This window comes from Micropterus salmoides, unplaced genomic scaffold, assembly GCF_014851395.1.
Source record: "Micropterus salmoides isolate LMB-PRFRI ecotype aquatic unplaced genomic scaffold, ASM1485139v1 Ms_hic_scaffold_1, whole genome shotgun sequence".
NCBI lineage: Eukaryota > Metazoa > Chordata > Actinopteri > Centrarchiformes > Centrarchidae > Micropterus > Micropterus salmoides.
Window position 1 is genome coordinate 50,013,270 of NW_024040040.1, and position 26,496 is coordinate 50,039,765.

At 41.4% G+C, this 26,496-nt stretch overlaps 1 protein-coding gene across 1 annotated transcript in view; it reads right to left on the reverse strand.

The window, feature by feature from the left end:
- Window positions 1-26,496, reverse strand: part of LOC119913035 (disco-interacting protein 2 homolog C-like) — a 74,433-nt gene that overhangs the window by 12,069 nt on the left and 35,868 nt on the right. Inside the window, 23 exon segments of the mRNA XM_038732356.1 lie at window positions 341-398; window positions 485-546; window positions 1,609-1,734; window positions 1,736-1,780; window positions 3,062-3,230; window positions 3,806-3,936; window positions 4,399-4,508; window positions 5,904-6,015; window positions 7,040-7,161; window positions 7,518-7,641; window positions 8,115-8,195; window positions 9,826-9,926; window positions 10,053-10,236; window positions 10,238-10,255; window positions 12,398-12,512; window positions 13,795-14,003; window positions 14,968-15,104; window positions 22,926-23,065; window positions 23,745-23,859; window positions 25,551-25,670; window positions 25,791-25,884; window positions 26,238-26,302; window positions 26,390-26,492. Of these exon segments, the coding sequence (XP_038588284.1) occupies window positions 341-398; window positions 485-546; window positions 1,609-1,734; window positions 1,736-1,780; window positions 3,062-3,230; window positions 3,806-3,936; window positions 4,399-4,508; window positions 5,904-6,015; window positions 7,040-7,161; window positions 7,518-7,641; window positions 8,115-8,195; window positions 9,826-9,926; window positions 10,053-10,236; window positions 10,238-10,255; window positions 12,398-12,512; window positions 13,795-14,003; window positions 14,968-15,104; window positions 22,926-23,065; window positions 23,745-23,859; window positions 25,551-25,670; window positions 25,791-25,884; window positions 26,238-26,302; window positions 26,390-26,492 (2,541 nt within the window).

Below are 26,496 nucleotides of genomic sequence, written 5' to 3' on the forward strand. Positions count from 1 at the left end.
AAATAGTCCAATCGGTCTGTCATTCTGATTGCTGCCTTTTTTGCATCTGTTCTGTGTCCGTGAGGTTTTCTTAAAAGGACCCTCGACAAATCAAAATGAATGTAGTTTAATATGTTTTATTTTGATCTCCTTAAGAGTGCACAAACATCATGCTCATGAATCATATCTGGCAACAAAGCTCTCAGGTCTCAAGAGAGAGAGAGAGAAATCCAATTAGATGGCCGTTTTATGGGATCTGTTTAGACAAAACACTGTTCGGGCCAACATGAAATCACAGTTTAGGACAAAGTCTTGAGCTTGGAAACATATCAGCGTTAACATAGATCTGAATCTCACTCACCTTGCCAGACTCCATTAATGGCAGACTGTGAGGAGAGCCCCTCTCCACCAACCGAACCCTGAAACACAAACACACGTGTAAATGTCACGGCTTTGGGCAGCGAAGGGAACATTATGAATGACAAGCTGACAGTAACTGTGGTACCTGTCATGTCGCAGAGCTCTCATGTCCACGTACACAGTAGTGGGGTCTGGTCCTGAAGTGCCCTGCAGCCAATCACAACACAGACACAGTGAGCATGTGATATGAGAGAGATGTCCAGGAGCCACGCTGGTTATTGCTGCAGCAGTTTCCTCAAAGATAAAGCCCGTTTGAGAAGAGATAAAGACAACAACCGCTTCTTTTTTTAAGCAACGTAATGTTTGTTTAAATTGTGGAAGATAAATAGTGAGGTAAACTGGGCAACACCAACACCAAAACAATCCCACACAAACCAGAACAATACCTCTGTTAACAAGCAATACAAACATGTTTTTATCCAAAAGCTTCTTTTTTTTGGTCATGTGACAGTTTTACAATGTTAAATATTGTCTAAATACAAGCAAAATACAGTCTAAAACCGGCAAAATCAGGAATCTGGAATTTTATGATCAAAGAATTAGTAAACAAGATGCCGACGACTGAATGCACGTCGCGGTTCCTCGCGGGCCTATTTAAAGTAGCCGGCTATTTAAAAACGCTAAAATATTCTTTGTGTGGTTCATCAACGGTGATAAATTATCCGAAAGTCCTGCGAGGGGCTAACAACTTCGGCACAACACTAGTGAAGCTGGGGCTCCGTCTCTTCTGGCACTACACACATACACGCTACGCCTACACATGCGCACTGATGAACCAGGGTTAGGGTTACAATCTATGGATTTATTCATGCACTTTAAAAACATTTATAGAAAGTTTTATTCTTTCTACATGTTTATTTACAGCATTAAATGTTGAAATGTATATTGTAAAAGGCTGTATATTAACTTATTGTCCGAAAAACTGTAGTTCTATGTAAAATCAGACGTTGAGCACCCCCATATCGCCAAAACTGCGTGATTCTTGTTTCACTGCAAAGCTTCGACTGTGAGATTGACAGTCGAATCAGGCTCCGCCCATCGAAGCATCGAATCTTCGACTATTGTGTCTATTCGACTATTCGGTGTCAGTCCTAAAGTGGTTGTGAGGTGGCAAAATGTAGAGCTACAGATGAACAGTGCTTCATTACAAGACTCCATTTAAAATGCGTCTCTTTTCCGTTGTGGCAGCGGCCGCTCGTGTGTTTTCACCTGCAGGCAGATGGCCAGGTTGACCCTGCAGCCGAAGGCCGTGCTGACAGATCGTGGGTGAAGGCCGAGGTCTTTGAAGAGCTTCGAGAAGGAGTGTGTGAGCGACATCCTGGGCCTCTCCTCCGCGGACCACGACACAGGCCCGAACCCGGGACAGATCCAGACCCCGGGCCTGGACGAGAGACGAGGGGAAGAACACATATCACATAAAGGACTGAGGGGCTCCTTCATATCTGTTTGGTTTCTCTTATTATGAGACTGATCAGGCATCGACCATTATAATTTTTTACATAAGCAGATGAGAGTGTTTTTGCGAGGTAAAAGTTGTGTTTTATAGTCTCTAAAGAAAGAAGGACAGTTTGAGGGTTTAGTGCTGAAGTAAGAATTCAGTTAAGGTTAACGTACGGAGCGTGGGGCTGCTTGTGTGTAAAGATCTAAAGATTTTTCACTCTGGGTCGGCCCGTTAGTTTCCATGGAGACTAAAAGAAAGATAATCACTGAAATAAACTCTGCAGCTTCCACCATCGACCAATCAGAGGCGTCTGTAACTTCAGCAGTCACATGTGGCCTCGGGCTGAGCAGACACAGACGCAGTGTGAGTGAATTACCTCTAAACTACAGCACGAGTGTTCAGTCCAACTGTACTGATGCATTTTGGGAAAAGTCCCCAGCCACAAGACAAATCATCTTCTGACTGTGACTGAGGACAGTTTGAGGACCGATCAGTGGTAATCTGGTGGGTCCCTTCACTTCCTGTCCTATAGAAGATTTACTTCACACTTACTGCTCTGATTTATCAGCATTAGTATTATTAGCCATTTTTGATTAAAAGGGCTATTTTACATTGAAAATGTTGACGAACAAAGATGAACAAAAAGGCCTTTTACACCCAATAGTTTCAGGAACTATGAAGCCACAGGAACTAAACTCAGGAACAAAAAGTATTTTTGTGAATTCCCGTTTGTTTATAAGTAAATTAGACTAAAACTATTGTGTTTGAGGGGCAGTTTTTACACATAAGAAAATACATAAGTGATTTTTAAAAACAAAATGTACAGTACTAAACAGATGCAAAGGAGACATGCAAGGTGGGAAAGAACACACAACAACAACAACAATAGTACAAAATAATCAGCAAATTAAGTTTGGTTTCTCCCGTTAACTCGCATGTTCGCTCGCTCTCGTTCACAAAGCTCTCTCTCTTTTTTAGACAGGCTTGGAATCAAACAACATAACTATACTTTTAACATCAGTACACGTCCTTTTGGGGCCCATGATCCAAAACCTGAGCCGGGTTCCTGCTGTCAAAATGGAGCTAAATAAATAAATATAAATAAATAAATAAATATGTGGTTTCCTAGAAAACGTTCTGTGGTTGAAAATGGTTTAAACGTGCAGAATAAATGTCACAAATATTACATAAGTTGACATTTTGCGTCAGTGTCTTGCTGACCTTGAGCGCCTCGGTCTGCAGGCCGAGTCCTTTGGTGCAGAGCTCCATGACGCTGTAGGAGCAGAAGGTGTCTCGCACCCTCAGCTGGCTGACGGCCAGCAGCCACAGCGCCGGGTTGGACTCCAGCTCCACCGGAGGAATCAGGATGGACTGGTGTCCTGAATACACGCTGCAGACAACACAACACACTTTCCTCATGCACCTTTTTAATGGCTTCAAGCAATAAAATGACAACTCATCTGTTTTATAATCAGCTGGTCTCACTGAGATCGAGATGTATTTTCCAGAGAAACATTGTCATTTATTATAACAATCAGGTAAAAAGTTATTGTTGCTTTAAAGTCACTGATGTGGACGAGAAATTCTCATCCCGAAGGTGATTTGCAGTCTTGCTTTATTTATGAGACATTCGGCAGCTGAAATCTGTCTTTGCCAAGATCAAAATTTACGAGCTGGGGATTTAAAACTAAGCAGAGCTGAGATCTGGAACCACAGTGAAAAGATTTAAAGACAGTCGAGTCTCAAACTGAGAGTTGCACAAATAAAATATCTGTCCTTGTTGCTAAAGGACGGCTGGACAACTTTCTGACATAAATCAGAATGAAGAGTATAACATGTGCCGACCCTTCTGTGAATAAAGAGGCTGTCTGGTGAACTATACTGACAGACGACTGCAATCTGCATAACTCAAAATATAAATTTTTAATGGAAGTAGACAGAGACACGTTTAGGAGTTGCGCCGACCTGCAGAGACACCAGAGGACAAAGCCGAGGCCGCAGTAGGGATCCAAACAGATGGCCACTTCTCTGGACGGGTACAACTCACACTGCAGCTTTACCGACCGACAGAAGGCTCCAACGGCATTATGGGACATCTGGAGAGAGGGCGGAAAGGAGAGAGAGACACAACAACAACACACACAAACACAGACGCACAGGAAACAAGGCAGAGAGACGGACAGTTAATCTTAAATGTAATGCTTTTTCAAGGAACACAAGTTTTGGTAGATGCTGTAACTCAGGCTGTAACTTATTAGACTTATTTTCCCAAACGCAACAATCTGCATTTGCTCAAATTTATTCCATACTCGCATCTGCTTGATGTAAACTGGGAGAGGACACATCTTTCAGTTTTGTGTTTATTTAAACAAGCTCTGGGGTTTATACACTGAGCCAAATGTGCTTTTATTCTGCTCTTTTTATCACGTTTCCTGGATGTGCTGTACATGGTGTGCCGCTCTGACAGCTGAATGAACAGACAGGAGGTCTGTCCCGGCGACGGGACAAGAGGCTGTAAGAGGTTTGGCTCGGGTGACGAGGATTAGCACCGAGCTGACCTGAACTCCGGCCAGCATCCCGGTCGTCGACACACTGAAGTCCAGATAGGCCAGGCCGTCAGGGTTGGTGGGCTTATGGAGCGCTGGAGGCTTCTTCTTTGGCAGGTCATCTGCGGTACACACACACATTTTTGTTTTATTACACTGAACTGTCTGCTGGGCTGCCTTCATTTCAGAGACACTGACCTCACACTGAACCCACAATGTTACTTCAGCAGCTTGTGAGCAATCATTGATGGAGATTTAAGAAAAAAAGTAAAAAGTAACTGTGTGTGATTGTTTACAGCTATCCAGTTTCAAGATTATGAAGAACTAAATCTTACTCTGTGATAGAAACCAAAAGTTAACCCTGTCACATTATAGGGACTCCTTCCATCTGGATCCACACACGGTTACATATTTCAAGTGTAACGGATGTCTTAAACGGAAAGAACATGACGACATGTGTGTGTGGGCATAAAATTAATGCAGGTGTTTTGTGCTGCTGGGGTGTGTTTTGCCCTAAACATGGGATTAAAAAAAGGGTTAAAAGGTACAGTTTGCAGTTTTTCACCAGTAGAACCAATAGTTTGTTCTAGGGCTGAACGATTTGGGGAAAAAAATCTAATTGTGATTTGTGATTATAAAAAAGTTCAGCTAAAGTTCAATATTCACTGCAAGTTTTATTTTTGACGGAAGACGCGTCAAGCAGATGAACCGGGTAGGAAGTCAGACACAGAAGGCGGTCAATTTTCAAAATAAAACACCCTTTGTAGACATCAACAATAAACACAGTTAAAACAGACCAAAAAAACTGAAACAATTTAACTACGTAGCTACTTAACCACGGTAGAAGCACAAAAACCAAGGACAATTGAACAAATACGCAAAATCTGAAGAAGTCAGCAAAATCAGACAGGCAAAACGCTCTTATTCTGAAATTCTGCATGTTGGGTATGTAGCCAGCAGAGAGCGGCACGAAACGGGCTCACACAGAGCTGTTATCCGTAGCTGAAGTACAAGAAAGGACAAATTAAAAAGTACACGCCCTGTGCCCGCTTTGCTTGGTGAGTAGGCCCGTAACAGCTCTGTCACACAAGGAGGACAACTGAATAAATCTTTAACTGCATGACTGTTTAAAACGGGCCAGATGTGCTGTTTAACTAACCTACAATTTAATCGCCATCTTCACGATTAGCTAATCGCGTTCTTTCAAATCGCAATTTCGATTTGATACCGATTAATCGTTCAGCCCTAGTTTGTTCAATATCTTGTGCTGTCGACAGTTTCACGCTACAGCTGGTGACATTAACAAGAAACAAAGCAATGTGTCAGCAAAATGCAGGGAAGAGGACTGCTAGCTAGAAAACAATGGCTTTTTAAAAACTCTGCGTACCTTTGAGTTCAGGGTTGAGGTTTAGCGGGAATCATGTTCTTGTGACGGTCAAGGTTAGGAAATGAACGCACATTCATGTCTTCACAAGAACAGTAGAACAAGTGTGTGTTTGTTATAAAAGCTGCTGTACCAGTGTCGAGGACGGGCGGCCAGTTCCTGATGTCCACGGTGGCCGTGGCTTCCTTGGAGCGCAGCAGTTTACAGATGACCGCCGTGGTCATCACGCAGGCCGAGTGACTGACCTGCAGGGAGAGATGAGGGAGTATCTTCAGCTTGTGGTTATATATATATAATAATTATTTTCCATCTTTATCAGTTCCTGAAGATGGCCAGAGGTCAGCTAGACAGTAACAGGCCTGCAGCAAGCAGGGTTAGCTGGGCTGCCTTGCTTAAGGGCACTTTTTATATTTCTATATTTGCATAAAAATTACTTCTCAATGCAAACAAGGAAAATAACAGAAGGAAGATGGGACATGAAAATCAATCCTTATCTCTGTCACAGAGGTTTCCCATGTTTTGAGTTCATGAAGAAATGATTTGTTTTAGAACTCGATTTAGATTAGATAAAATAAAATGCGATAAGTCTTTATTGATTCCCAGAGAATCAGGTGTTGTAGCAGGGTAAGGGGGTTAGGGCAGAAATATGTAGAGAGAAATACAAAAAGGGTAAATCTAAATTATTAAAAGTTTAGAAAAGAAAAATAATAAAAAAAAAGTCAATTTAAGAGCAGTGTTGTACCTGAACTATGGCTGAACGATATGGCCAAAAGTGTTAATACGATAAAAAGTTTCATATCTTTTGATATTGATAATTATCACGATAAAAAGTTTCATATCTTTATATAATATATATATTGATAATTATCACGATAAGTATCAAATCGTTATTTCTTTAGAGATTAAAGCCAAATTTTTGCTCCTGATTGAGAGTTGAAGAAACCTGAAGAAACTCTTCTTTGTGGTCAGAACAGTGGATCACTTCACAAATCTGAGGTAGAACATTCAAAACATTTATGATAAAATCTTATTATGCATGAGTAAACTTACGTAAAAGCTTTTTTCACTCCTTTTTCCTCAACAAAATAAACATCTCAATAAAAAAATGTATGATTCAAATGAATAAAAACATTTATTGAACATTTATTATAATGTTATTGAAAATAATTATATTGCGATAATTATTGTTATTGTTTTATTGTCCAGCCCTAACTTGAACTAACAGAGCAGTGCTGTCTCAAGCATTCATTTTATAGTAAAACCCCCGACCTCGACGATCATCTTGACGGTGGGCAGGGTGGTGGAGATGTTCTGAGGGTGAGGCGGCCGCACCGTGATGGGAACGCAGCCGGCGTACAGGCTGCCGTAGAAGGCTGCAATCAGGTCTATACCTGCAGGACGGACACACAGAGGGGCAGAGGTGTGAATGATCAATTCAGTTGCCTGAGGAAAGTAGGCTGGCGGGGTCTGTGTCTTCTTTTTTTATTTTTACTGGAAATAATCCTGATCTCATCTGAGCTGCCTGACATTTTATTACTGTTTACCTGATTTATCTTTTCCTTAAGTCCTGTGGAACATATCTGTTATACTCTAGTGTGATCCTTGTTCTTTCATTACGTATTTTACTCTCATGTATCTTATGACCACTTTGTACTCTGTTTTGATAAGCGCTAAATAAATAAAGCTTATTATTATTATTATTATTAGTTTTGTCAAACATTCCAAATCTGCGTGCGTCATCTCTGACCTGGTGGGTAGACCAGAGCGACGTGGTCTCCTTCCTGCAGACCTCCTCTCTCCATCAGCAGAGCCGCCACTCGCTCCGCCCTCTTGTGGAGCTGCAGGCAGGTGAGGGAGCTGGACACCGCCCCCTTTGAGGAGGGGAGGGAGGGAACACGGGAAGAAGGAGGAGGAGAACGTTGATGAAGGGAAAAAGACAGGAGAGCAGGATGGATTTTCAGGGGTTATGAATTATATACAGCCAGATCCTCTACTTTATTAGTTATCTCTCCCGCAGATTTGTGTCACTCACTCGGGGTGAAGACGCTCTTTTAAAACCGATGAACGTCACTATTTGTTTCTTAGCTGCAAATACCGACACAACGAACGTCTTTTATTCATTAACTTTCGGTCCATTACTCACTTCTCACACTAATATGTCCGGTAAAATGTCTGGATTTTAAGACTGTCAATATTTTATTGAACCCAGAACACATTTGTACTTTATATATATCCAGTTTTAAAATGTTTTAGCCAACGTGCTGCTGATTAAAAAAACAAGGAAAGACGTCCTTGATCTTCTGTAATATGAATTGTAACCGTGGTCAGAGGTGTGTGTTGTTACCCGGGAGCTGAGCAGGGTGTAGAGGACGTGGTCTGGTGTGGTCTGAGCTCTCCACTGCAAAACCTCTGACAGGAACAGGAACTGGAAAACACGATCAGAGCCGAGGTTATCACAAACACCCTGCACTGCGTTTTATTTCCCACATTTACACAGACTTTGTTTAATCTGCGTGTGTCAGGTTTAATTCCTGCACGTAGTTCCCCACATTTCATCTTCAAGTTCAAAATAAACCTAATTACTGCATACTTATGTTATGAAACAGACTTTCGGGTCTAAAATCACTGTGAAGATGCATCAAACACCTTTACAGGCGCCGTAAAATGATTTCTACTGTCAGCACATCATATAAAACTGCACACAAGACATAAGTAGTAAAAGTTTTCATACAGCCAATATTGGAGCTGGCTCATCCACGTGTAAATAAATCTTTAGTTTTATCTATCATATTTACAAATGCTGCTGATAGTGCAGGACTTTCACACCGTAGCAGCCGAGTTTCTGCCTCCTATCCAGCACATTAAAGTGGTTTGATCGATATCACAGTGAAATTTCAAAGCAAAGAGGCAAAGTAAGAAACGACCTGCCGATGGCGTCAAACTGCCTCTCAGTAATACATTTATCACCATGTTACTGAAACCTTTTCTTCATCAGGCACTTGATTCGCCTTTTCAGAAAGTTTATTGTCTGTTTGTGATTGTAAATCAATTGGAGCTCATGATGAAGTCAAGATTGTCAACTGTGTTGTTTCTAGAAAATGTCAAACTGTCAGTTACTAAGAAACAGACATGACCTTCACTAAACTTCAGCAGTTCTGAATTTGTTAATGAAAAAGCGGCATCGAAAATGTCTCTCAAGGCACAGAGGGAGTAATTTTGAAATCAAGATAAAAACATACTTAAGTTACCTGAAAACAGATCTTGCTTATACATTATCATCAAAAACAAGAGGTTAAGCACAACCTAAACGTGACACACTTGTTTGTGTTATTAACCCTGTGGAAAACTGGACATGTTGGTCTGGATTATTTTCAACATCCATTTATCTGCCGATTATTCATTTGAAAAATGTCCATCACAAGTTCGGAAAGTCCTTTATTGGCATTTACAGATGTTTTGTTTTGTCCGACCAACAGTCCAAAACCCAGAGGCATTTATTTTACTGTGGCAGCACTTTAACCTCTACTTTAATCTTTTAAAATAAATTACATAACTGATTTTCTTTGATAACCAGTTCTTGACCTGCTCGGTAAAACATAATGTTTGCCTGGTGTATTGTAGCCTTCTATTTCTTTTGTTGGTTTTATTATGTTGTCTTTTTTGTATCAACATGATGCTAGCAGAAATGTTAATTAACGTGCACTGTCCCTTTTAAAATAAATAAACAGAGAAAAGGAGAAAACCCTCACTTATCTTATCAGAACAACTGTAGATTATTTTTCTGTCAGTCTACTAATTATCGACTAATTAATTAATTATCTAATGATTTCATCTACAGTCTTGTTGTCATTACAATAAAGGCTCTTTAAAAAAAATGTTTTTCTCTCATCTAGGGGGAAATTTCTGTCTAATCCTCTTCTTGTGGATGATATTTGTTTATCTGTGTTGGTGGCTGTTTGCGTGAGATTATCTGGCCTTTTTATTTATCATTACATCACTGCTCCTAGCCTCGTATATATTTATATATATATTTATATAGTGTGTGTGTGTCTCACCTGGTCGTTGTCATCAGTCTGTCCCAAATCTCTGCCGCTGGCCTGAGCGATCCTCTTCCCTGACACCAGATTCCCCACCATCACAGAGGCAGGTCCGATCTCTGCAACACAGGCACACAAACATTAACAGCTGCAAACAGTATTGAGCTACACCCCGAGGCCGTTTTACAGACGCACGTGCAGACAGACACACACGTCTGTGGGTTCAAACGAGCCTGCCAGCCCACCTGGTTGTTTCTGCCGTGGTTTGGGCAGGTTGGTGACGCAGGTGTGGGGGCACATGAGGACGTTGCAGGGGTGCAGCCCCCCCTCCAGGTACAGCTGCTTGATCTCTGACAGGTGGATGCCGCCCAGAGGAGTCTTGGGCAGAGTGTTGGCCGGGACCAGAGCCAGGCAGAACACACCCACCCCCATGGATACTGTCGATGGCCTGAGAGAGAGGAGGCGGGGGACAGTTTTTATTATCTGCTGATGAGGAATTGTTGTGAAATTATGGCTTTGCATGTGGTTTTGAAAATCTCTTCGTCAATATATTGCAAACAAGTGATTTAGTTCATGGCTTGGTTAAAATATTACGAGAACCGAGCCGTTGAGCACAACGTGCAGAAAGTTTGCCAGGTTCAAACCCCGGCTGTGTGGAGCTTGCATGTTCTCCCCGTACGTTCCCGGCTGCCCACTGCTCCCTTGAGTGAAGGGTTAAATGCAGAGAATGAAAGTATTTTTGCAGCCTGTCAGTGCTGTCCGGACTGTTTCACAGGAATTTAATATCCTGCCTACAGAAATACCAGAGGAACACTTGACACTTGCTTGAGCAAGCTTAGTTAACCACAATGTGTGCGTGTGTGTGTATGAATTACTCTTACAATGTGTGCGTGTGTGTGCTGGCGTCACACTGGACACCATTATCTTATTCCATATCTTGTCTTCCCTCTCTCCGGAGACGCAGACGCACTGACTCCTTTTTTTAGAAAAGATTTTAGTTTAGAATCAGCTCGATTGTGAGACTTCTTTTGCTTCTATATCACTTAGTGGATTTGAATAAAATTTTCTTGGGTGTGCCATACTGTTCAAGGTACAACAGATTAAATCTCCTCTCCAACGGACTCTTCTTCCCCGTCCTGACTCGGTGAGTGAGTGAACCTCGTACTGATTTTATTTTTTATTTGTAAGAAGGGTTTATTCCAGGCTGTCCTACTCCGTACTCCCTTACTGGGGGAGATCAGGTTACGATAAATACAAATCTGTCAACATTGAGATTCGAAAATAAGGGAAATAATAAGGGAAATTTTCATAATGTTAATATATTACTAATAGTTACAATAGTTATATTCATCATAATTTCAAACGCACTTGGTATAATATTAACTCTAGTTACAGCTGTTTTTCTGGGTTGTTTCTATTCATTCAAAGCTTTTGCAAGAAGCACAGTCTTGGTCTCTAATTTATTAATGCTAAGAACTAACTGGTCAATAATCATGACCACTCATGCAGAAGAATTACTGTATGTTGCAGTCTTCAACATCAATCATTTTTCCGGTTCACTTATCTCACATATGCGAGTGAAATCCTCTGTAGAGCAATGCGTCATCCATCCTGGACCCCTCACGCTGCTGTTCTTCTTGTTATATTGACGGGCGCCGTCACTTTTACAGCTAATGTTCTACATACTGCCACCTGCTTTACTGGAGGGACGCGTGGCAAACAATTTAAATATGCACAGCGTTTTGCTTTTATGAAAGGTTGAAATATTGTTGGATATTTACAGGAAAATATTTGAACAGGATAACAGCGGTATGGAACAGGAAAATACGAGAGAATCCCGGGAAAAACGGGAGGGTTGACAAGTGGCCTTTTCAGTGTAACGGCGGACCAGAGGCGAATGACTGGGAACCTTCCTGTTATCAGGTCTCTTGACCTGGAGTGAGGACGGGTGCTATAAAGAGTGAAATCCGTACAAGAGCTTGAAAAAACGTGTGTATTTATTTATATTTAAATTCTACACTGCTCACTTGCTGCTTGTTTGGGGACTGAATGATAAAAATCTTGCTGAATTCATTTCAATTCTTATTATTTTCTGTTCGTTTTGATATCTTTCATAAAAAATGCTAGTCTGAGCAGAAATTGGGCCTAAAAAGGAAACAGAGAACATTTTAAAAAGCTGTTTTAACTCTACAGTAAATGCCAGATTGTTGCATCTGTTACAAGAACTGAATCTGGGTAAATCTGCAGATTTGGACACAATAACTGCAACACACTATGTTCCTGATATGATGTTATCCAATCCAATAAGACGGCAATAAGACATCTATGTAGAGCTGCAACGACTAACCGACCGATTAACTTAATTAATGTAACTTAATTGGCAACTATTTTCATCTATTAATCGGTTTGAGACAGAAAAAAAGTCAAAATTCTGCGATTCCAGCTTCTTCGGTTTGAATATTTTCTGGTTTCTTGGCTCCTCTATGGCAGTTAACTTATTATCTGTGGGTTGTGGACAAAACAACCGTTTGTCGCAGCCCTTCGTCTGCAATCTGACGTAGGGATGTGAGAGGTGCTGCAGGTGGTCTACCTGCAGCACGCGGCTCATCCACTGGAAGCTGTCCTCCTCCGTGGAGTCGGGCCTCTGCTCGGCCACCACCACGATCCTCTCGTCCCTCAGCACCGTCACAGAGAACACCGCTATCCTGCAGGGTTAAGAGGAGACACACATCAGCTGAGAGGCCGCCTTCATTCCCACCATATCTTCTGTTCTTCTTCAACGTTTTATTTCACCTGCTACTGATCGTAACACTGGCTCAAATGCTGGGCTGACGCACCGGCATCACCATAAAATAAATCGAAATAAATAGGTGACAGTGGAGAATTCAAGTGTCCTGTTATGGTCTTATCCACCCTGACAGAAAAAAAAAAAGACTACTTGATATATTTCCCCCACTACACTTTACTTTACTACACAATCCCACATTGTTGTAGCTTTATCAAATCTCTGTGTATGAGATCCAAGATTTTAGGTTTTTACTTCTTCAGTGATTAAACGTTGTTGGTTAAAAGTCGCTTAAAATAACAAATAAGACATCAGTGATCGGCAACAAAAAGGGCGCGAGGAGCAGCTTGTGAAGACACAAAGATGTCGGACTTGAAATGTGATTCTTTTATATCATCCTCAGGTTTTAAGTGTCTGGTGTCACATCAGAGGAGCAACAGGAACCTGAAAAACAGGTGTGATGAATTACAATCGCTGGAGGTTTCTTCACTGCAGATGGATTCACTCCGTCTACTCTAATGTACTTCTACAGCAGATGTTGCAGAGGATCAGCAAATGTGTGCGTGCAGACAAAAAAGGAAGGATAGTGCACACCAAACAATTCTACTAAAAACACTCGTCTGATTTTATTTGAGCATATTGTCGGCAAACAGACGGCACTTACAAACAAAACATAAAGACATAAACCACAGACACACACAGGCAGACGCTTCAGACAGACACCTCTCAACCTTCAGCCCGCCTGCTTTACATTCGATCAGTGAATCAAACTTGCGGTAAAAATGTTTGAATCCTTCCTGTGTTAACTGGGTGGTTCACAGTTTCTGCAGCTGGTTTCTACATCAGCTTGGACCTTAAATATCTCTGGGAAACATCATCAGTCCCTGTCAGGTAAAAGATGAATTTCCTCCTCGGTGGCCGTGGACACAATTAAACTTCACTCTATTACTGTTTCTGGATTCATCCACTATTGCTCTACTTTATTAGATTTATTAGGAGAGATGGGATCGCTCATTTATCAGGGTGACAGCGCATGTACTCGATATCTGGCTGGTTTTCAAATACTGTCGATGGCAACGATGTTAAAAACTATTCAGCGTGGCGTATAAACGCTCCCCGGGGAGTTCTGGTCGACATGTAGCGCCACAAAAACAAACTGGACTCTCCTCATGTCCCATAAACCCCTCCCACCTCACACTCACCTGCCCCTGTAAACGAATTTCATCGGCTCCACCGCCAACGCCGTTGCGACGATGTCGTCGGCGTTGTGCCTCCGCCCGCTCACCATGATGAGTCCGTCCATCTTGCCCGTGATGAAGATGAGGCCGCCGGGGCCGATGAAGCCCAGCAGGCCCGTCCGCACGAAGGCGTACTCGCTGATCAGCCCCCCGCTGGCGCTCACCGGGTAAACCTGCAAAAAAAAACAAAAAACACACAGGCGTTTCAGCTGCAGAGTCGCCACGGCAACCAGCCAGCGCTAGAGCTGCATGATGGAGCAGACATCACAGTATTTTTAACTCAGGACTTTTATATTGACGATGTCACGCTGCCGGTCTCAATGAAGCGGACGTTCTGAGCGAGCAGGTGCTGCAGAGGCATCCACTGTTCATTTCATCATCAACTGCAGCCAGTTCAGGAAATGTAACACAGCGTTTGACACCATGAAAAGGTGACATTCAGGAAGTATTACAATAAATATCACGACATATCAAACGATCCGGAAAAAAGCATTTAGAGCTGAGACAAAGGTTTTCTCTAACCTTCACAGCTTAACAAAATATATTTTAATGCAGAAATGTTACATATTATAGCTTTAAAGTAAATTATCTGCAGCTATTTTGATAATTTATTGTGATTTCTTTAAACATAAATGCTCATAATCCTCTAGCTTCTCAAATGTCTTCAATGACACCAAATTGAATATGTTTTGGTTCCGGACTGACAAAACAAGACATTTGAAGAAGCTGCCTCAGACTCTGGGAACAACGTTCAGTGACATTATATAGAGCAAACAACAGATTAATTGAGACAATAATCGGAAGATGAATTGATTGTTTGTTGCAACTGTAGTTTAAACACTGAGGCAGACATCTGTGGACGAGATCGATATGTCTTGCCTCCAAGATTGTGAGTGCTGACATAATGACAACAGAAGAAGGGCAGAAATGCATTTTTCCCCCCTGTCAGTGGGTCCTTAGCAAGATTCATTATGTGATGAAGAGCCAGCCGGTTGTTCCACTGTGTTATCTTTGGGGACCTTGGTGTTAACAAGCATTTACTGGAAAAATACCACGTCACAACCCAACAATACCAAACAACAATCCTGTAGTGTCCGAGAGTTTATAGACAGAAGGTCACACCGCCGGCCACCTCACCTCAAAGGTGTTCTTGGTCATGCCGGTGAGGCCGTAGTAGGAGGTGCCGGATGCGACCGAGCAGACGCAGAGTTCACCGATCTCATCTGTCTGGCAGAGCTGAGGGACGCCTTCTGGTTTCACCACACACGCCAGGCCTAGAGGGGCGAGAGACACAGAGAGAGACACAGAGAGAGAGAGAGAAGAACACACAGGGTTAACACCTTTGAAATTTCCTTCAGTAAACCTCCTAGAAAGTTATTCTTCACATCAACCCCAAATACATAATAAATCCAGGCCAACATCCCAGTTTGAGTATAAAGTAGGTTGTTCTAACCCAATTATGACGTCTAACAACCCACACAACCAGGTTATCTGAGCAACTGGGTAAAGAAGAGAATATCTCCAGCAGGCAACATCTGAAAACTTACTGATGTTGCTGATTATAAACTTTGGTATCAGGATAGACTTTATTGCCCCACAAGACAGACAGGCTATAATGTACTGTGTCTGTAGGGGAGTAACAGGGTTGTTGATCAATTTCCAGTGACTCAGCGATCAATTTCTACTTTTTAAATCAAGTGTTAAGGCTGATGCTGGAAGAAAACCTCCTCGCTCATTACAGGGTGTCCAGCTGAGCTCAGTGAACCTAACAGATGACCGACTCTCCCTGCTGTTACAGCGCCTGTAGTTTTTGTGGTGAACACTGGGTGGTGTGAGTGGACAGCGACAGGAAGCGAGTGCGGCTTAGAAGAAAAGCTCAAGAGTTTGTGACAGTGATGTTTGATTAGCTGCGGCAGCCTGCGTGTTTGATCAGCAGGGTTTACACGTTCCCTTCTGCAGATTACTGCCTTCTTTATGGATTATAAGAGACAGACCTTCACTTCCTCATGTGTGAATTCCACTTACATTCATTCGTTTGTATAAATTACTCACTGCAGGAGTAGATTAAAATCTACAGTCTAATTTTATTTTCCAGGGTATTCATCTGTTTATTTACCATAAAAAAAATGATTTTTTTAGTATCAGCTTGTCTCCAAATATTTGGTACTAAAGTATTATATTTGTTATCACTTATTTAAATCAGCATTCCCTGTCTTCATACATTTAATTTAAGTCAATGTAAGTCCATGATAAGCTAAGTAAATGGTATTCGTTATTTTAATGGGTTGATAAACACTGTAATAATTACTTTGTAAACTGAAGCTGAAACGAATTGTCAATCAATACTTCAGTCGATTGCTGAAAATTAATCAGCAACAAATTTGATAATCTTTTAATCTTTTAAGCACTTCTTAGGCGAAACGGCGCTGGTTTCAAGCTCGTCAAATATTAACATGTTTGTGTTTTTGTAGGATAGTAAACTGCATATCTTTTGGACTCACTGTTTTTTGATCAACTGTATAAAGATGATGGTCAACTATGATTGAGAGTGTGGTTCAGATTGACAGATGAAGAAGTACTTCCCGCTGTGTTAAAGTGTAATGTGCGTGTACAGGACTCAGTATGCAAGCGTCACCATGGACGCTTGCATACTGCCTGACTGTCTTCATAGCCTGCAAATTTTTAGACACAGAGGCTCTTCCGGTCTTATCTCTCCGTAGATGCAGCCGCACGGAGGACGCTTTTCTGAGAAGCTTCGAATTGAGACTCTATCTTGGTTAACAATCCACTCAACTGACTTTGACTTTTGAGTTGGTCACAAGAAAGGCTAGTTAACTTGGCACAAGGACGCGACCCATGATTCATAAGGTATGACAGGCAATTTGTATAGGCCATAGGGTTAATACGTCCCCCGGCTGTTGAAAAAACTCAAACCCAATATTCTAAACAAATGTTAACGTACATCAATCGCATCCTCGGACCCACACTATGACATATAAAGGGTGAATAAAGGAACATCTTGGGGGATAAACTCTCCATTGCTTAAATGGATAAATGTGTTTCAATTCGGTTGATTAAGATGAGGACTAGGCACAAAGTATTTTATACAATAACCTTGTTTGAACTAAAATGGCTTCATTCACTGCTAAAATCTTCTCATATACGTATACTGCTATGAAGCTGCCGAAATGCTTGATTACCACGATACAAATGTTGTGTAATCATGATGTTTTACACGTCTGTAACTGAAATATTCATCTAGTCAAAATAAAAATAAGTTAAGGCCTGCACACAGGGGGCTGATTTCGTCTGGTTACATAAATGTCTGCTAAACCTCTTTTTACTCTATATGAAGTCAGTATTTTGGGAAACGGATTATTCACAAGATTTGACACCATAATGTTTAAATATTCTGAAGATGAAGAAAAAGAAATTTGTTCATACTGGGAAAACAGCAAAGTCTTTGACAACTAATACAAAATGTGTGTGTGTCAGGAGCCGAACTGAAAATAGAAACTGAAACTGGCCTTAAAAGGTTAAGAGCAGTGTCAGACAGAAAAAACAAGACGATAGATTTTAAAGTTAAGAGAAAACGAGAAGTAAAAGTGCAACTCATTGTTGTAACCACAAGTGCATAGGCGGCCTGCTCAGGACGCAGCAGCACATCCCATTTTGACTTAGGAATTACCCAGATATACCGACATGATTTTGCTTGAAATCAGCTTTGAGAGTGTATTGAAATGCTCAAATTTAATTATTATTTAAGAATGTACCGGAGATGATAGGATGTAGAGCTGCATGATATGGAGAAAAAGTCATGTTGTGATTATTGTGGACAATATTGCGATTTGCAATTAGATTATAATGGATCAAATGGTACTACGAGTCTACTTGATTAATTATCAAGGAATGCGTGAAATACTGTCATTTTGAAATGTGTATTTCTCAACTTGAACAAAAAAATATTTATAATAATAACTAGTAAAACAGAACAAGGGGAGCGTGTTGCTCTACAGAGGGGGCGGCTCAATCTACATCTGTCTGATGCAGATTCTCTATCCACAGCCTGGAGGAGGAACTGTACATGAGTATGTTTAGTTACTAGTTTACTGTTAGTACAACAATAATATAATAAAGAGGTGGTATTATGCTCATTTTCAGGTCCATATCCTATTTAAAGGGTTGTACCAGAACAGGTTTACATGGTTTAATTTTCAAAAAACACCATATTCTTTGTCGTACTGCACATTGCTGCAGCTCCTCTTTTCACCCTGTGTTGAAGTCTTCGTTTTAGCTGTGGAGTGACGCAGCTTGTCTCTAAATGATCTTTGTTGCACATGTGCAGTTCCTAGTTAGGGACTACTAGTCAATCAGAAGCAGAGAAGGGCGGGTCAATGAGAAGCCGGTAATAGCCAATCAGAAGCAGAGAAGCTGTAGGCTACATGTTGCCGACCAACATGGACTGGAGCAAGAGTTTCAGAGCGGTGAGTTATTAATCTGTAACAAAAGTATCTTTCATCCATAAAGTTTTAACTGAGCTCTGTCTCTACATCACAGTAACAACTTTATGTCCACTGACTGCCTGGAGGGTAGCTGGTGTTTGGAAGGGAGAGGAGAGCTGTGTGCTGCAGCTCGCTGAGGGCGTGTCGGAGTAGCCCGCTTGGCAAGCGTTATGAAGCCCATTTAACTTTCATCCCTGTGACGTCACAGGAAGCAGAGTTTTCTTTGGGAGATGGGAACTCCCTTTGGGCTGGACTTTGGACTTTTTCACTTTGCAAACCTATTACATGCCTAAAGAAGGTTTATAACTCAATAAAGGAGAGGGAAAAAGCCAAAAAGCAGAATACCACCTCTTTAAATACAACATTCATTAGAATTTCATATAATAGTATACTTTTTACGACTTGTTGAGTATCAAAACCAGTTCCAGCTGTTTCATTTTTGTGGGTTATTTTTTAAAATTGTGCAAGCAAAAGGCTCTACATTGGTCTCTATTTGGTTAATGGTAAGTACTAACTTGTCAATAATCATATTGTTCAACATTTAATGATTTTCTTTAGCACGTCAAACTTGTTTAATGTCCTGCACAAGAGGCAAATTCGAGAGCCCGGTGTGGGTTGAGATAATGAGCAGACTGCAGCGCACACACAGAAGAGAGCGTTAACATACACTTTTACTGTTTTATTAAAATCGCACACTTTTTGCGGTTATGTAATTGCACATGACGCCTTTGCGATTAGATTAATTGTGCAATTGTCCAGTTTGGAAACGGTTTGACTGCCTGACTCATATATAATGCTTTGCCTTTGCTTTAAGAGTGATAACCATTAACTGCTTAGCTCATTACGAAAGTACAATTTTAAATAAGAAAGATGTTTTATTGACAAATTAAGAGGAGGTTTGTTGGAGAGGAATTGTTAAAAAGTTTCACTTTATTCTCTTGGTAAGTTTCCCAACTGTTTTTTTGTAATAATATCTCTTGTATGCGTCGCTTATTGATGTTACAATAATCATTTTAAATCAGCACAGAACGGAATATTCACTCATGTCACACAAGATATTGTGAATAGACAAGCAATCCTAGACCCTTACTGACTAACAAGAGGAAGGTTTTTCTAAAAGATAGAGAAACTGACGGAGGTAGATTAAGGAAGGAATTGTTTGACGTATTTCCTGATCTTTTAAAATGCTGGAACTATCTTGGGCCAGGTGCACACATGAAGTTAGTCAGTGGAAAGATCCAATAACTTGGGAGCAGTACAAGATTGGCAGGTGTGCACAGTGCAAGGCTGGGGTAAGCCTCTGCCTCTGCCTCTGCCAGAGGAGGACTATGGTTGCAGTGCTACAACCCTCTGGATCATACAGTGTGAGGCAGCCAAGTTAAGTTACCCATTAGGACCACAGCTACACTCAGGGAACCAGCTGGTGAGAAGCGAGCAGAATTTGCACCCTGAGCATGCCAGACGGTTGGGTTACCGGAAAAAGGACCCTATAGGGTGTGTGGACGTCTAACCTGGACCTTTCCTCTGCCCCTGGCTCAATGCTCCAAAATATAATTTCTGAACAATGTCCAGGGCTTGAAATGGGAGCAATAGTGACAAAAGGTGTGTAAAACAGTGCACTTAGCTAACAGTGCTGCCTGGGCCAGAGAGAGAGACTCTGTTTCCCAACACAGACCAGAAGAAAGCCCTGTTGTTCAGGATAAGCAATATAATTATGCTGGAGGATGAATTCAGGAAAAACTACCGCGTGATGTTGGGGACCAAGGCCCAATGGAAAAGACAGGGATCTTGACCTAAAACGTGAAACAACAATTGTAATATTACCATCTGTACCGCTTGGCCAGAAGCATGGGCCCGCGACACACCAGATGATGGAGTGAACTCTGTCCAGAGACTACGCAAGGCGAGTGCGGAGAGCATGCCCTGAATATGTCAGGAAACCTGCACCCGAGGCGGAGGTGATACACAAATGGTTCCAAAAGTTTAAAAAGAACAAAACAACCATTAAATAACTGCTAAAACAGACCTCTCTCTGGATTACAGGACCAAAAGAGGGACTGGAAGGCTGAAAGGAGTACAGAATGGCTGATCCTGAAAACAGAAGACGACGCTCTGAACTGGGGGACGAGTGGCAAGAGACAGCTTTGGAACCACAGCCAGAGAAAACAAAAACTCCCAGACGAAACTGGCAATGCTGGGAAAACACTCTGATGGCTCTGTTTTTAGCTGTAGTATTAATTGTGCCACTAACACTAAACTTGCGGAGGACTCTGAGGTTCTTCTGACCATAGATCAGCGGGACAGCTCAGATGAAAAAGTATATGAAATAATACGCCAAGAAATTAAAGACAGTTTCTTATGATCAAAAACAGGTTTAAATTCGGCCCATGAATTGTCTGCCAAGTCACTGGCGTCTTTGGATTCTTCGCCAGGACCTGAACAGATGATGTATTATGTCCTAAAAGCTTTTTTATGTTCTGTCTAACCCTGTTAAACTATCTATGTGACTCTGTCCCCAGAGACAAAACTCTCTGGGGTTCATTAGGATGGATTGCAGCCATATTGAAAACTCTCCTCTCTGCTTTGTTTTTTTTTTTTTTTCAGGTGTTAAGGCTCTTGAAAACGTTAAGCAGAACCCACTTACCTCACTCGCTCATGAAGAGAGGGAACGCTCCCGAAATTGGACATTGATGAAAATGAGAGGCTGCACATTTACACACCCTTAAAACTAATTTTACGATTTAATGGACTTAATTGATTTTTTGCCATTCAGTGCGTGACCGATGGTTTAACTCTTCAGATGGTCATTTACTTACAGTATTAAAGAATACACACATGAAAACCTGAACCAGGAACATAAAGCAAACGCACATGTTTTAATAATCCAAACTTAGCTTAACTTTAGAAACTTTAATTCTTACATGAACCTAAACGTAATTGTAACTACGAATGTCACAGTAACATAAAGCGTGACTTTTCACCTTAATTCTCAAATCTACAATATACCGAACATCTACAATTAAGTCACAAAATTAGAATTTGTCTGTACTATTACAATAAGATACCTCAGTTTACAAAACAGATGATACCTCTCATAAAATATGATATAGATATGTTACAAACCCGTTATTTATAAACCTCTATTAAGAAATGCAGACAAAGTTCTTAAATGTTAAAGAGGTAGTATTCTGCTCATTTTTAGGTCCATATCTTATTTAGGGGTTGTACCAGAACACGTTCACTTGGTTTCATTTTCAAAAAACACCATATTCTTTGTCGTACTGCACATTGCTGCAGCTCCTCTTTTCACCCTGTGTTGAAGGCTTCGTTTTAGCTGTGGAGTGATACATCTTGTCTCTAAATGATCTTTGTTGGGAGTTGCACATGCTCAGTTCCTCGTTAAGGACTACTAGCCAATCAGAAGCAGAGAAGCTGTAGGCTACATGTTGCCGACCAGCTTGGTAACATGAAACTGGAGCAAGAGTTTCAGAGTGGTGAGTTATTAATCTGTAACAAAAGTATCTTTCATCCATAAAGTTTTAACTGAGCTCTGTCTCTACATCACAGGAACAACTTTATGTCCACTGACTGCCTGGAGGGTAGCTGGTGTTTGGAAGGGAGAGGAGAGCTGTGGGCTGCAGCGCACTGTTTTTGAGGGCGTGTCGGAGTAGTCGCTTGGCGAGCGTTATATGAGGCCCCTTTAACTTTCATCCCTGTGATGTCACAGGGATGAAACGGAAGCGGTTGGACTACAAACGAGCTGTTTTCAGGCAGTTCTGAGCAGAGTTTTCTGTGGGAGATGGGAACTCCCTTTGGGCTGGACTTTGGGCTTTTTCACCTGTTACATGCACAAAAAAGGTTTATAACTCAATAAAGGAGAGGGAAAAATCCAAAAAGCATAATACCACCTCTTTAATTTTGTCTAAGTAGCTGTTTAAAAACTGAATCTAAATAAAATTTACAAAATTTTGATTCAAGTCTGGAATTATCTGATAAACAAAGGATAAACACGATTTCAAATCTGACCAGATATTAGGTGCAACTGTAATTGCCAATTTTCAATTGCTGATACTTTTAAACACATTTCAGTTCATATTTAATGGTGCACCAGCAGGAAAACATACAAATTCAGACCAATATTATGATCACAGATTTTGAGAACACGAAAGATTGAAAATAATGTATGTATAAAAATAGCATAAAAAGTAGCAGCCTTGTCAGTGTGGCTGCTGTGGAACGATGTTAGCGCTCCCCCTTGTGAGTTTTTGGAAGATGGAAATAAAGTTAGTTTGGAGGCCTAAATGTCACCATCGTCTTTCCTGAATGTTAACAAGATAGCAGCTCTAACCTAAACCAATTCCTGGCTAGCGTAAAATATATATAGTTATACTGTAGAGAATAAGGCAGCTGACAAACTGCACTCCCTTAAACACCGGCCACGCTCTGAAATCCACAGCAGAACCCCCAATGTATGTTTCTATTTCATTCATTAATAAAGTTTCCATCTAAAACAACACGAAAACATTTATATTAGATTGTACTCTGCATACAATAATGGAAATATACATGACTTCCACACACAAACAGACGTACCTCCTGGTGTGACAGTGCCCACGTCCTGTACGGTGAGCACTGAGAGGCGTTCCTCTGTGTCGACCCTGACGACCCCGTAGGTCAGACCCTGCATGGACAGGACGCCTCGACCCGGAGGCTGGCTGCTGTCCTCCACCGGCCTGAACACAACACACAGTTCATGCTGTCATTAAACTACATTTAATGGGGGGGGGGATGTTAACTATGTCTAAATATCAGCCGATCAGTAACAACAGTTGTTTGAGAGTTTATTTCTCAGACAATATTGTTTGTTGTCTTGCGTTTATTGTGCAGCAGTCTGCATTGATGTGTGATTGAATGATTAGTTATTGTATGTAGGCTCCTTCTGTTTCTTCCTGTAATGAAAGGTTGTGTTCTGAAGAGGGAAAAATAAAGTGGATTTTGCTTCACTTGTTTGTATGAATTTGTATATTTTGTGATTACAGCGTGTACTCTCTGTGGATGTGTTTACATAGGTGAGTCTGTGCGCGTGAGACTGCATATTTGTGCTTCTGTGTTCGTATGCGTGCTCAAATGTTTGCATAATCTGTATAGGTAAAGCAGGGTTGTGTGTTTGTGTGCTACATGTTTTTATATTCTGGTGGGGACTTCAACCTGAATGCACACTAGCCAATGGGAATTTAGGTTTTCAGGGTTAATACTTAATTTTAGGTTTCAGATTACTGTGGGGTTAAGGTTAAGGCATGTCATTGTGATGGTTAAGGTTTGGGTAAGGGGCTAGTGAATGCATTATGTCAATGAGATGTCCCCACAGGGATAGAGGAACAAACATGTGAGTGTGTGTGTGTATATAAATACCTCCTGATGGCCACTGTCAGGGCCTCGGGGGAGCTGGCGCAGGGACAGATGACGTCGGCTCTCAGCCCTTTAGTCTGAAAGACGTTGAGGAAGGCGTCGCAGGAGGAGATGGACCCTAACAGACAGAAACAGCGACAAACTGTCAGAACTGCTGCAGTTCAGGTGCTGAACTACTTTCACACAAACCCCTGGCATGAAACAAGAAATCAGACAGCCATTTGTGAAGTCCTGAAAAGGTAAGTGACATTAAATAACACTCAAGACTGATTTGTTTTGAGTGTTTTCTCCCAAATAACATCACTTCTGATGTCTTTTTTTCCATTTTTATGTATTTACTTAAGGTAACGTCACAGGCGCAACGCAGTCATAAGCAGGGGTCATTTTGAAAAGATCTCATGGGCAGTGGTAGAAGAAGTACTTGGATGCTTTCAGTAAAAATAACAAAACAACAATGTCAATATACATTTACAAGTAAAAGTCCTACATACAAAATCCTACTTAAGCAAAACTACAAAAGTATTATCGGCAAAATGTACTTCAAGTATCAAAGTACTTGTTCTGCAGTAAGACATTATTAGTTTATTAATACTGATGCATCAGTGTGTAAGCAGCATTTTACTGTTGCAGTAGTTGTTTTATAGAAGCTACTTTTAACTTTAAACAGCTACTGTAGTTTAGTCCAGTGTTTCCCAACCTAGGGGTCGGGCCCCTCCAAAGGGCCACATGGTAAATGTGTGGTATTTGTTTAAAATGAATCTGCTTATCATGTGTTTTTTAATGTACAATCTTAACTTGAAGTAACTAGTCACTACAACTGTCAGATAAATGTTGTGGAGTAAGAAGTACAATATTTTCCTCTAAAATGTAGAGAAGCAAAATGTGCAATTTTGAGGTACTTGTACTTTACTAAAGTGCAGCACCTGAGTACATCACCATGGCAACTTTCCACCACTGTTCATTGGTGGTGCTTTCATGTATTCTTTTACATCCAAATGTCCAAGTCAGCTTCCAAAATGTGTCGCAGTAACAAGTCCAAAAATCAAAGCTGTGTCTCACTGCATACTGCACTAACTAAAATAAAACACTTTTCTGATTTCTGATTCTGATTTAGTGGCACATTTTGTGTTATCAGACATGTTTGTCTCTAACACACTGTTACTCTCGGCCAGGAAAATGAGATTTCAATCAGTTTCAATGAGGCTTTCCTGGTAAGCCACAGGTTAAATACATTTTAAAAATGGCTTCGTTGTTGCTAAGTTGTGCAGTTTAGCGCCTGACTCTCTGATGTCGCAGTGCACATGAAGGCACCATGGGGGAGGTTTAAAAACAGCTGCATCACAACGTGACAATAATTAAAGCAAATTTGTCAAAGAATACAGCCGACTAAAGGGTCACGGTGATGGATTACCAACGCCAAGCAAGTTTCAAGTCTCTGCAGGTTGGTACTGAATTGAGCTGAAATCAATGGCAGCCTAGTACACAGAACAATAACGTGTTGTGGTCAGCGGTAACGTAAACAACATATGGGCTAAATATGCAAAACTACCAGTATGGATCAGCAAACAATATAATTTCCTGGTTTCGTACTGTTTTTACTTGTTTCCACTCCAGTTGGGCTGAAAACCATCTATAGTACCAAATGTGCGTAGTCGGACACATCCTGCTCTATTCCTGTAAAGTGACCCAGTTTCCCCGACTTCCCAAGAGAGTTGATCCCTTTCCCTGACGGCCTCTATCTCAAATACACCTCTCTAAACTCCCCCGTTAGTGACAGAGCTCTGCTGTGGAGGCTGAGCGTGACCTTACAAGGGTTTGATCCGTCGGCCACCAGCAGCATGCGCAGCGAGCTCAGGTTGATGTCCTTCTGGTCTTTGTGGGCCACCAGAGCCCAGTGCATGTCTCTGGACTTCACACACGCCACCTTGGCTGCACACACACACACACACATAGAGACAGACAGAGAGAAAATTAGCATTTAATCTATTTGACAGACAGGGAGTGGAGTGAATTGACTGAGCTGAGTGGCAGGTGGAGTGTGAGTCTGACCTTTGTACTGGCACACTTTCTGGATCCATGACAGAGGGTTGACCTTCATCAGCGAGTAGGGGACGCTGATGACGTGCATCATGTTCATCACACTCTGCACGCCACACACACACACACACACACACAACGACACATTTAAAGCGAAAAAGGTTTCATTCCTTTACTTTTAAAACAGTCATGAGCTGTAATTATCCATTTTTAAGTTAAAATTAAAAGTTTCTGACTATTTGTGTCTATTTTACAAAGTGTTCTCACCTAGATGTGTCTCAAAATATTAGCTACGGAGCTTTGAAAAGGAGTGTAATTGGTTTAAAATTTGTACTTATCTGCAAAAAACAAACAGATTGTAAACCTGCCTTTATTGCTTATCAGAGGTGAGGGTGTAAAGCAAACAGGAAATGAAGGTCATGATCCCTGACCTCTAACCTTTTAGTAGGCAGGTCTTACCGTCAGGATGCCGTGCCACAGGCCCACATCCTTCTTAAAGTCTAGGACGTTCACTATGGTCTCCGCTACAGACACAAGAGGGAGAGAAAAGGGTTAACTTGCTAAATTAGAGACTGAACCGCGTGTGTTTGTGTCTGTGTGCGCGAGCCTACCCTCGGTGTAGCTGCAGGACTGGGTGAGAGCCTGGCAGTGTGTGAGCAGAGCGATCCTCGTCACTGTGACTCCCAGCACGCTGCCGTCCTTACAGGTTTTATACTGA